General features: G+C 53.9%; 2 protein-coding genes across 2 annotated transcripts; one reads left to right on the plus strand and one right to left on the minus strand.

The window, feature by feature from the left end:
* On the plus strand, positions 1-1,921 carry LOC131208860 (cardioactive peptide). The gene is made up of 3 exons (XM_058201771.1): positions 1-175; positions 1,014-1,108; positions 1,188-1,921. The coding sequence occupies exons 2-3, from the start codon at positions 1,019-1,021 to the stop codon at positions 1,578-1,580; spliced, it is 483 nt and encodes a 160-aa protein (XP_058057754.1). The 5' UTR covers positions 1-175; positions 1,014-1,018; the 3' UTR covers positions 1,581-1,921.
* Positions 1,922-1,973: 52 nt separating this feature from the next.
* LOC131212638 (neither inactivation nor afterpotential protein C) lies at positions 1,974-9,008 on the minus strand. Its single transcript, XM_058206574.1, has 13 exons — positions 8,859-9,008; positions 7,209-7,921; positions 6,863-7,143; positions 6,526-6,801; positions 6,067-6,455; positions 5,136-5,684; positions 4,921-5,071; positions 4,432-4,857; positions 3,849-4,395; positions 3,529-3,755; positions 3,087-3,469; positions 2,640-3,021; positions 1,974-2,583 (listed from the first exon to the last, which is right to left on the minus strand). Exons 2-13 carry the CDS (start codon positions 7,807-7,809, stop codon positions 2,083-2,085), a joined length of 4,713 nt encoding a protein of 1,570 aa, XP_058062557.1. The 5' UTR covers positions 7,810-7,921; positions 8,859-9,008; the 3' UTR covers positions 1,974-2,082.
* Positions 9,009-11,417: the final 2,409 nt, after the last annotated feature.

The raw sequence follows: 11,417 nt of genomic DNA on the forward strand, positions 1-11,417 counted from the left end.
CAGTGCTTTAGTGCAACGTTTAGCAGAAAGTGAACCCGTTTCTGGTGACTCCGTTTCGAACTTATCGATAAAAGGGTATTGTGAAAAAATAAGACACTTCCAAACGGTAGTGACAGCAAGTTTGAGTTCCTCCCCAGGCCGTGCGTGCGTGAACACATCCTTCGTCAAGCTTCCGGTGAGTATGCCGGAAGACGGGAAAATGGGAAAACGTGTCCTTCCGCGTGCTTGTCTCGGTTCCGGGTCGTGCGATTTTGCATGTGAAAAGATCGGAATGGACTTGTTGTAAGGAAACAATCCATTGTCTGCCCAGGACACGCAATGCTTGCTTGTGAAATGTATTACGGGAGTATTGTTCCGATTGTTGGTCTATCAGTGACTCCCTTAAAACATTACCAACAAGTTGGAGTGAATGTATATTTTGCAAAATAGAAAATTAGACTACAATTGAAGTGAGAACCGTTGCTTAAAGGATCAGGATTTGATTCCTGTTTTCTATAATATTACTACTATTAATAAGGTAGTATTTGAATAAGCATATTAGGATAATGAATCTTTCCCCGCTATCTAACTTATCGTCCTATAACCGATCCATATGACACCTTTTTGCCGTGTAGCTCCGTTTTGCTTACATGTTATTGCAATCGGAACCTCGCTGCGGGATGCGTGTGCACGTTTTCATGCCACTTTACCGTAACAGCATGGCTGCTACCGTGCGCCTCCATGAGGAGGGTCTGCTTGTCGGTTCCTTCCTCCCCACCACGCACCCTGTGGCATGTGGCCGAACCGAAACACCGAGAGGAAGCCGTTTATGCAACCGTTTATGCCGCCAGATAATCCCCTGAGTGGCCAGTGGGCTTGGCATTTGAAGTGCATCGGGCAGCCGCAGCCCGAAGCCATTCAACACTCGGTCAAGGTTAGCGGGCCGCTCGGCCAGTGCAGATTTCGTAATTGAAGCGCGAGTCCCTGTGCCGAAGCCGATGACATTTTTATGCCCCTTTTTGTATTTTTTTCAGCCAAAATGACACAACGGACGTCGGCTAAATTGTTGCCCGCACTGGTGGCACTGGTCTGCGTGCTACAGGTGCTGGAATGTGGTGTCGTCGATCGGGTAAGTGACCGGTGACTCGATGGGTGACGTTCCCAAAAAGCTGACGCTCTCCTGCTCTGCATTCTGCCCCAAAAACCAGCAAGCTCGGGCGTATCGGCAGTACAACAGTGAGCTACAGAAAAGACCATTCTGCAATGCGTTCACCGGTTGCGGCAAGAAGCGATCGACGGCCGCAAGTCCACCGTCGACGACGACATCGGCGGCGGCGGCCGCACTGCTACAGCGGCACCTGCAGAACATGGAGCACGGCAAAAAGGAGCGGCTCAACGGTGACTTCGACCCGAACGAGGAGTCCGTCACCAGTCTGCTGGATCTGAACACCGAGCCGGCGGTCGAGGACCTGCTGCGGCAGATCATGTCCGAAGCGAAGCTCTGGGAAGCGATCCAGGAAGCTAACCGGGAGATCCTGCTCCAAAAGTCGGCCATGAACCAGCAGCGCAACGAATTCCCGCTCACTTTCAGCACACAGTAAACCGGAGCTCTGTGACCGCTCGGTCAGCCGGGACTCGGTGGTCGGGTTTCGGCTGCTTATGTTTTTTCGATGTATAGCAAGCAACCTTCCCCTCTACATGATGGAGGGGCGGACTAATAAAACCAACTTCCGAGGGCAACGCACTCGGAAAGGGCTGAGGAAACGGACAAATGACACTGCACCGGTTGAACACTGTTACTCTCTCCGCGACTATCGGCGCCATCAGCTGGACGTCCCTCGTCCGGGGCGCATCCTTATAAAGTTTCTTGTAATGTAAAGCCGTTGATCGATTGAAAGTGCCGCGGATAGCTCACACACCACTTAAGAGGAAGAATACGACGCCCACATGTTCTAACGCAATAAATTATGACCGGAGAGTCGAATCTGAAGTCGAATGGTCTATATGCCTTTATTTACTCGGCCACTCGGGATTAACGGGAAAGCCAACGAAACACTAGGAAACACACTACTACATAGAAACCGCCGGGTGCCGGAGGGCCACCTAAAACTCCTCCACATACTCCGCCTCGACGATGATGCCGGGGACGATCTCCTCGGCGATGAACCCACCACCGGTGCCCGTCAGCGGGTTCTGGTTCTCGTCCTGCGGGGTCACCGATCGGCTGCGCGACGTTCCGGCGTACTGGTCGTTCAGCATGATGGTGTCCTGCGCCAGGGACAGCTTCCGGGCGGTCGGGGAGCTACTGTCCCGGCTGCTAGTGCCACTGGTACCGTTCTCCGTGCCCTGGCAGGACTTGGGTCGTTCCGTGCTCCGTTTGCTCTGGTAAACGACGTTCGAGTTCGATGGTTCCTTGCGGCTAAACTCACCGCTGGCCGCTGGGTAGAAGCTGTGGCCAGTGTTGTTGTTAGTGTCCTCGAAGTCGATGCTGGTGCTGGTGAACGATAGCCCATCGGCGGAGCGCTTCATCGACGCCCGGTTGTAGTTGGTCTTGCGCAGCATCCCTTGGAAGTTGAACGGTGGCTCATCGTCCGAATTTTCGTTCTGTGAAGGAATCCAACGTTAAGTCTACCGCCGTAAATCCCAACCCCTCGGCATACCTCATCTGTGTTCTTCTTGCCGATCAGCTCCATCTCGCGAATGGGATCAATCTTCGTCGGGGTGATCGGTCTGCCGGCTTGTGGCTGCGGAGCCTGGCGCTTCTTTGCCGCCTTCGCTGGATACTCACCGATCGCTGGTGGTTCCGGTTCCGGCAATGGAGGGACTCTCGGTGCCGGACGCTTCTTATAGACGGCCGTTTTGGTTGAGCCTCCGCCACCGACCTCATCTAGGCTGGCCGCGCTGAACTTGCTCCGAATGTCGTCGACAGTCTGGCGTGTGTACGGTACGGGCGAGTAAACCGATGACGTCACCGGCGAGTGGACCGGTGACCGGGCACGGTTGCCGATCTTGGGTTCCATCATTATTCCATGTGGAGAAAGTCTTGGAAAGAAAAGAATAACCCGCCGTTGGAATGTCGGTTGACAATCTATACGCGACAGTCTCACCTCTTGATCGGTAGACTCGGATCCCGGTGGAACGGTTCGTCGGCCAGGGAGTGATCTGCGTGTCCACCGCCCTCCGACCGCAAGCCACGCTGTGCCGACTGGGTGATTTCGGACGACAGGTTTTTCCTGCGCCTCAACGGGGCGTCCCAGTCCTCGCCGTCCGAGTCGTTTCCGGTGTAGATGTAGGACGCCGTCGACGGGTCGCACATGAACGTGGTGTCGAAAAACGGGATATCGTCGAACCGGAACCGGAGCTTCCACACCGCAGGCTTGTGCGGTCCGAGCAGCGCCGGATTGCGCTGGTTCGGGTCGATCTTCTCCAGCATGATGCAGTTACTGTTGGTGGCGAACCCGGCCACAACACGCTGATTGTAGATGTGAACCTTTTTGGGGAATCCGAATTAGTCCCTTGTGGAGATGGGGGTTCCGTATGGCCGCGTACCTGCTGCGATACGTTGACCAGATCCTGATAACGAGCTGCACGATAGTGTAGCAACACCTGATACATAGACTTCTTCCGCCAACGGTACGCGAACGGTTGCAGAAAGGAGGCCGTTTCGGCGTCCAGCTTACCGGTCCTCTCGTTGATCAGCGGACGGTACTTCTTCCGCGCTAGATGACCCCGGAACGCGGACTGAATCTTCAGTGCGGCTTCGTCCTTGGCCTCCGCTCCGGCAGCAGCTTCCCGTTTGCGAACTGTAACCAACGTGACATTTAATTAAGAATGGACGAGGACCTAAAAGTGACGAAACCAAATCGAACCTGACTCCCGGTGGATCTGCTTCAACTTCGTGGCGACCGTCCGCTTGGCCAGAAACGCGCGCATCATCGACTGGATCTTGACGATTTTCTTCACCTGCGTCTCGTACAGGCGCTGCAGATACTCGACGTTGTAGTACTTCAGGAACACCTTCGTCTTGCCGATCACCCAACCCTCCAGCTTCAGGCGGATCAACAACAGTCGGCAGTTGTCGCGGGTCATCTCCACGTTTTCGTCGAAATCGAACGCCAGGAACTGGTACCGGCGGAGAAACTCCTGGAACGGGATCCGGTGCGAGAAGCCCTTCTGGCGGGCCCGGGCCGTATCGAGCACGGCCATCGCTCGCACCTGCTGCCGGATCATCTCGGTCGCGTAGCCCTTCTCCTTGTACTCCAGGTCCGCCCGGACGCACCGCACAAAGTGCGTTCCGCCACTGTTCGGACCGATCGACAGGGACTTGATCAGCTCCAGGCTGGTCGCCCGGAACACGCAGGCGATCGTGCGCAGCTTGTGCACCTGCGAGTACATGCCCTTCGACAGGGTGTTCATCTTTTTGGCCTTACTCTTTTCCGCCACCAGCGCGGCACCCCAGCGCTTCCGCTTGTTCGCCTTCTCCGACGGTACCCCGAGCGCTTCCTCGGCCGCCATCGTCAGATTGCCGGTCCGCGAGAGTTGATTCGAGAACATGATCTTGATGATCGGTTCCTCCGACGCCCGCAGTGTCTCGACCATTTCCGGCGGAATGAAGTCACGGTTCTTGTCGGCCATATCCCGCGCATCATACGTCACCCGGCCCGTGTAATGGGCGACGGTAAACTCGTGGCCACTCGCTCGCTTCACGAACGGGCTCTTGTGCGAGTGGATCGAGTCGATGATGTAGTTCTGACCGTGCCGACCGCGGCTTGCGTCGTCGATGTAGCTGAACAAACCCTTCGGCTTCGTGAGGATGTGGTCCACGGCCAGCTTGTTGTCGTAGTAGTGCAACGACGCCATCGGAACTTGTTCCTCTTCCTGCGGATCGAAAAACGTGTTCAATCGGACCAAAGCCATCATCCCCCGCCCCCCCCATCTTACCATTTCGATCATTTCGAAAACAAAAATGCGCTGATTGTAAAGATACTGCATCTGTTCGTTCAACGAGTTAACCACCAACTGGTCGATGTGATTCCGGTGGAAGCATTCGAATCCAAAGTGGTCCGTAACCGTTACGGAGTGCTTATCGCCACTGCGGATCGGAAACCGGGAATAAGAACGCCTTCGGAGGAACCTACGCAAGTCCAGCTACTCACTAGATGGCCCGCCCGAAGGATAGCTTCTGGTTGATGGTGTTCGTGATCCAATCCACGAGCCGGCAGTAGATGGTGGCCGCCAGGACATCGCGAGCATCCCGTGCCTCGTCGGGCGAATGTCGACGCCGTTCCGCCGAACCACGCACTATGACACAGTAGTTCAGCAAAGCCCACTGGAACTTCTTCTCGTCCAGCTGCAACAGCCGGGCGATCTTGCCGACCACCTCGAAATCTTCCAGCTCCGTCACGCCTTCCGACTCGCGGAAACGTATCTCGCCCAGGATCAGAATGGCCGCCAGCGTGCGGTAGATCGTGTCGAGAATGTTCTGTGACAACTCGAGCGCCAGCAGCTGCTGCTCAAACTCCTTGAACGAGCGCACATTGCCCTCGACATCGTCCCGGCAGTACTTCAGCTTGTCCGAGCTCATCGCCTCGGCGATACGCAGATAGCGATAGTTGCGGCCCGGTTCCAGCGAGAAGTCCTTCAAGCGTTCCTCCGCGTCCATCGTGTCGTAGAAGTAGTAGAAAATGTGGAAATTCGAGTGATTCCTGTTGAAGTGAAATATTAGATGTTCAAGTGAATAGTGCAATCTTTTTTTAAATTTTTAATATCTTTCGATTTTTGGTTAAATAAAGTAAAGTCTTCCTCGATGAAAATTGACGACGAACATTAGTCATACGCTGTAACTGAATTTTTTCAGTTGGAAAAGTGCCATCTATTGGCGGTTCGTGTCTTCGCTTAGATGCTTGCAAAATCTTTTTTTTTGTCGCAGGATTTTCCCACACGATAAGAACACAAACAAAACTATCAAACAGCAACGCCACAAATAATCGTAAGTATAACAAGGAAAATAAACACCAATGATGCTTAATCATTGTTAATATGGCTATTCAATAATTAAACCAACTACTATCACTACTACTCGCTTACATGTTTGTGGAGGAAATGCGCAGCTTTTCGAGTAGATACACCCAAAACACACAGCCGGAAAGTTTTCCGCTCGAACCGAACGTCATCTGGACTTGCATGATACTGCGGGTTGAGTTGGGATTAATCGGGGTGCCGGAGTTCGTTAGGGCACAAAGCGCTTTGTAGCCGTTGACGATCCGCTCATACACTCCCGGATTGCCTTCGCCCAGCACGCCCAGATGCTTCATCAGCAGCTTCAAGTTGGTCGTCTTGCCCGAGTAACTCTCGCCGGCCAGGATGATGTGCTGGGGTTCCTCGTGGTGCAGCATATCCTGATAGGCGCTGTCGGCGATGGCGAAAATGTGTGGTTCGCTATCCGAGCGTGATTTGAACATGTACTTCGAGTGGAACTGCGAGAAAGATTGCGACAACTTTTCAGCAGGACTATTTTTTTGAGCCACCCCGCGTACTCCAACTTACGCCACGCACGTACTCCGGGATGGTTTCGTTGGGGTTCAGCGACACGAGTACGTCACCGACGAACGTGTACGTCTTGCCGTTCCGATAGCGTTGGGAAATTTCCTCCAGAATCATCTCCTCCGATAGTTGCTCCAGAGCGGCCAGATCCTCGACGTGCAGCTTCTCCGTGCGCTGGTCCTCCATCTTGAGCACCCCACGATCCACGGACACTTCTTCCTTCCGCGGCAGCTGAATGTGCCGAACGGAGTCCGCCATCATTTTAAGCTCCTGACTCAACTAGAGACCCCGAAAGGACGTTACTTCCTGCGCGTAAGCCAACCCCCTGGCGGACACTCACATGGTAGTCGTTCTCGGGGACCTGCGTCAGAAACGGGTGCTCTACGATCTCCATCACGAACGGCCGGTGGTCGGGGTTTTTCTCGAGACACTCGGCAATGAAATCGTTAAACTCCTGGCTCCAGTTCGACTGGCGGTACAGCGTCGGCGGTGGATTTCGGACGATCTGGAACATGGCCCGTGTGGCGTGCATATCGGCAAACGGTGGCTTACCATCGCCCAGCTCGATCGCCGTTATGCCCAGTGCCCACACATCCGACCGGTTATCGTACACGTCCTTATCTGCCCCAAGGAGAACACCTCCGTTATGGATCACCGATCAGCCATTCTGGGCCGAGACAACTTACCACTCTTCGAGCTGGTCACGACCTCCGGTGCCATCCAGCAGGGCGATCCGATACAGGTTCCTCGCTTCCCGAGCGTTGACTTCGTGTCCCGTGCCAACCCGTAATCGCACAGCTTAACCTCCCCATCGCGCGTCAACAGGATATTGTTACCTCGGACGTCCCGGTGGACGATGTGCATTTTCCCGTGCAAATACAGCAGCGCCTTGGACACTTCACGCAAAATGTACGCCAACTGCATCTCATTGGCGCGCCGATTGCCCACAAACAGCCTCCGGACAACGTCGACTACCGGCCCGTAGTCACAGTACTCCAGCACGAACCAAATTTCGTCACACTCCCCGCCCGGGCACTTCTTCCGGTAGACACCGTAGAAGTCGAGCAGATTCGGATGCTTCGCATGATCGCGCAATATACGAAACTCCTCCTGGATGGCCGTCTTCATTTCTCCCGCAAACTTTTGCACCTTGATCGCCACATTCTTGTTGCCGGCCTGCGTGTCCGTGGCTCGGTACACCTTGGCGCACACTCCACTGCCGATCAGTTCGGCGAGGATGTACCGATTGCCTGGCTCGGGCAACGTTTCGATGCGCAGCGTAGCCATCCTCACACCCGGGTGTTCACTATTTTTGAGATTACTTTCGCGATGACACTGTGCACTAGCCGCCTGTAATTGCAAGCCGATGATCTCCCCCCAATAAGGTCCGCCTATCAATCTGTAATCGAAGCAGCGAGTTTCGAATCGGAATGCGGAAGACACGTCTAGAAAACGACGTTGACTCTACTCCCGTTGCGGAATGAGGCTTCCGCTCCACTTGAGTGGAAAGTGTCGCGTATCACGCCAAAGCAAAGGCACCGGGCGCCCAGATCCTCGATCAATCAATGATTGAGTCGAAGGAATTTTATAAACTTTAATCACCCGATTTGGCCTCCATTCCGAATGCGCACCCGCTGGCGAGCGGTCGTTTTGCGGTTTCGCGAGGAATCCAAAGTCGCCGGTAAGACGCTCGGAATGTCCGGGCCAAGGCTGGCCCATGGGAGCAGGCAACTAGGTCGGTGTCGGTATTCGGCCAGCAAACCGCAACCCCTCGGGGAAAACGTTGCAAACGTTGCGTCTTCGTCCCCCCGGGGAGCTACTCCGTAGGAGCGGTTTTATCGAAGGAATGTCTGCCTCGAATCGAACGGTTAGTCATTTGCGGTGCAAAGTGCTCGAAACAACCACTCGGCAAAATGGAATTTGATTGATTCACCAGCGAGGCGAGTGACTAATGGTTTCATTTTAACTTTTATTGCGGACCCCTAAAGACCATAATTCTGGGCTAAAAGATTTTGCAACTACAGAAGTTTAATGAACGGCGTCGATTCAGGGCTTTGGTATGCTGGTTCGTGGATCCTTCTCGTGCGGCACGGCACTGTTGCGTAAATCGCTCACGGCCGCTCCCTCGTTACGGTGCAGCCAACGAATTCTTGAAGGTTTTCCGAACGAAACGGCTAATCCTGTTAGGGTATTGATTTTCCCCACACTCAACGGCAAGCATCTTGCATCACACACTGGCGCCACCTCTCGCATAATTCCATTTAACGGACAGGGGCTGTGGCTTTAAAATAGGCCCCACACGAAACTGAGAACCTTCTCTCCAAAAGGACACTTACGAGATGTTTAATATATTGCTACACTTTTCTCACTAAATTCGGTCAAAGAACAGTAAAACTCGCGAATTTTTCTCCGTTTATTGAACGTTCACCATAATTCGAACAGAGGATTGAACTCAACACTTTGCTTCAATGGTGCTGCTCGGCGGATATACCTCTGTGGTCCTTGGAAGGCTCGACTGCTTCCCGCGAAACTCCAACGTCTACTGACCGGTGACCGGTGCCGGTGGTCACCGCGAAAGCCCAAGGAAGCCCCATAACGGCTCGCCAAAGGACACTAATTCAATTTCCCCCATGGTTTCCCCGTGGGATCGAGCGTGCCACCGAAAGCGAAAACTCAAACCGCGACTCGGCGAAGGTGTTGAGGCAGCACTGTGGTGGCGACGGCCTATTTTGTATTCGGAGCCTCGCGTTGTGAACTTGTGCTACTTAACTCGGAGTTGTCTAGTTGGACTCCTCGACGATAATTCAGGGACCATCGGGCGTGCTAAGCCCACCCGGGGCTCTAAATTTGATACATTTCGATTGCCTAACCCTCTCTAATGTGCTATCCGGTCCGGTCCGGTCCGGTATATCCGGTGATAGCTTATTACTAAAGACACGTTCTCGATGGCCGTGAAAATTCGTGCTCAGCCTGTAATCGGCTCCGCTCCGCCAATCCATTTCGGGAGGGGTCGGAATTTTCCAGAGCACGGAACGGAAACAACATCCCTATCAAGGACGAACGATCGGTTAACTTTTGACAAAGCACGACGGGCCGGCGGGTCTGGCGTAACAATGAACGCCCAGGACCTCGCGTGGGTCAGTTTTCCGCGGGCTCAGACAGCACTCAGGCGCATAATTCGATGATCAGATTAGGCCCGAGCCCACGGCCAGCAACTGATCCGAATCGGGCCGCCCGAAACCGAACCGGAACGGCGAAAGATCAAAGTGGCAGGCGTCAGGGCGGCAAAGGCCGGGGCCGGGGCCGATTGGGCCGCCTGCAAAGGTGTGCTGCAAATAAACAAAGAAGCTATATCCCGAACGCTCCCATCATGCTCCGACAACAACCCGGCAACGGCGGGGGAAACAACGATGATTAAAAGGCATGCGGCCCGGGAGCGGGAAAACTGCGCACCGATGATGTTGCACTTCCGCTGCACTTTTTGTCTGCCCCGCTGAACCTGCCGGAGAGTGTGGGTAATTGTCGGCGATGATGATGACGTCGCACAGACCGTTTCGGGAGAGGCCTTTCAATGGGACATAAAGCTGCCTACTCAGCGCGCCGAGGATGAGCCGGGCGATGGCGAAGGTTGCAATTATCCCTCCGGGCATGCGGATGCTGTGGGTTTGTTTCTTTCTTCCACCCGATCCAAATAGATCAGTCGGAGAAGGTCCTTCCCGGCGTCCCTGCCATTCACAAGTTCGTTTTCGAAGATGCTACACTTCATCTGCAAATTCCGTGTTTTTTTTGCGTCTATCTTTCTCAATGAGATTATCTTTTCAGCATCGCATCGAACCACGGAACGTTCAGGACCCTCCCGAGGAGTGTCCTGCACCGGCAAGGAATCAATCCGACACGGTCCTCAATGGCCGTGCTGGGCTGCGCGCTGCGTCTCCTTGACATTTGCGAAGAGGCGTATTGTTCCCGCGTAAAAGAAAAGGTAATAAAGCCCAGTCCATTTCCGATCTGCAGCGTAATGTCTCATTGTTGGCTTGTGCGCTGGCCGAATTGGTGCTGACAATTTTCCACCACCGACGCGGCGGGCTTAGCCTAGATCAAACGGAGCTTCAGGTACCAGCAATTAACTCCCACATCGGCCATCGGCCGGGACAACAATCGGTCGATCGAATCGGAAACACTCCGCCTGGCTGGTGATTGACACAATTTATTATCACGAAATCCGATGCGCTACGTTGTTTCCATTTACTAAAAGCCATCTACCGCCAGTGGGGGTCGTTTTCCCCAGCGAGCTCACTCAAGGCTCGTGTGTTAAACGCGTCGTGATCGCGTCACTTTACTAGCTCGATCGTATGAGTCGGTGAGATGTTTAGTGAGCTTTAATTAGCTTTAACTGTTTGAGCTTCACAACAATGCGTTCCGGGCGAAAGTAATCGCCATCACTATGCTACACGTACGCTAGGGAGTTAACACACAAAAAGGGCAAATAAATAACACGTTCCTTAAAGATGAAATCTGTCACTGTTCACGAGGCGGTCCCTAAACTAAGTCCGGCGTAACGAAAGCGGAAGTAACAAACGCGAGTATTCCCGGTTGCGCCAACCACACTCAGGGCCTTCCGGGTTGTTTCGCTAACTTAGGGCAGGGTTTACGAGAGAGTAGAGAAAAAGGGGGAAAAATCATACAATATGATACAGCTGATAACATCCTGCCAGGGGCCGTGCCGTCGCGGACGCTCCGCGGGTCCATAATACTGTTCGTTCGGTTTCACTCGATCTCCTCGTTTTCACTTTTCGCCCGCTTTAATTAGCCCGCCCCATCGAGACCGGGGCCAGAACGTGAGCGGAATGAATGTGTTTATGGCTGAGGAGAGTGTGTGAGGTGCCAGCACCGTTGCG

Source organism: Anopheles bellator, chromosome 2 (genome assembly GCF_943735745.2).
Source record: "Anopheles bellator chromosome 2, idAnoBellAS_SP24_06.2, whole genome shotgun sequence".
In the NCBI taxonomy this organism is placed as follows: domain Eukaryota; kingdom Metazoa; phylum Arthropoda; class Insecta; order Diptera; family Culicidae; genus Anopheles; species Anopheles bellator.

What these genes read in the sequence shown, in the direction of transcription:
- LOC131208860 (XM_058201771.1), top strand. Translation starts at nt 1,019, where the DNA reads ATGACACAACGGACGTCGGCTAAATTGTTGCCCGCACTGGTGGCACTG. An exon ending in AATGTGGTGTCGTCGATCGG is followed by an intron (nt 1,109 to 1,187) that starts GTAAGTGACCGG and finishes CCCAAAAACCAG; the next exon opens with CAAGCTCGGGCGTATCGGCA.
- LOC131212638 (XM_058206574.1), bottom strand. Translation starts at nt 7,809, where the DNA reads ATGGCTACGCTGCGCATCGAAACGTTGCCCGAGCCAGGCAATCGGTAC. An exon ending in ACAAGCGGAAGCGCTGGGGT is followed by an intron (nt 4,396 to 4,431) that starts GCCGCGCTGGTG and finishes AAGGCCAAAAAG; the next exon opens with ATGAACACCCTGTCGAAGGG. An exon ending in TGGTCAACGTATCGCAGCAG is followed by an intron (nt 3,470 to 3,528) that starts GTACGCGGCCAT and finishes TTCCCCAAAAAG; the next exon opens with GTTCACATCTACAATCAGCG.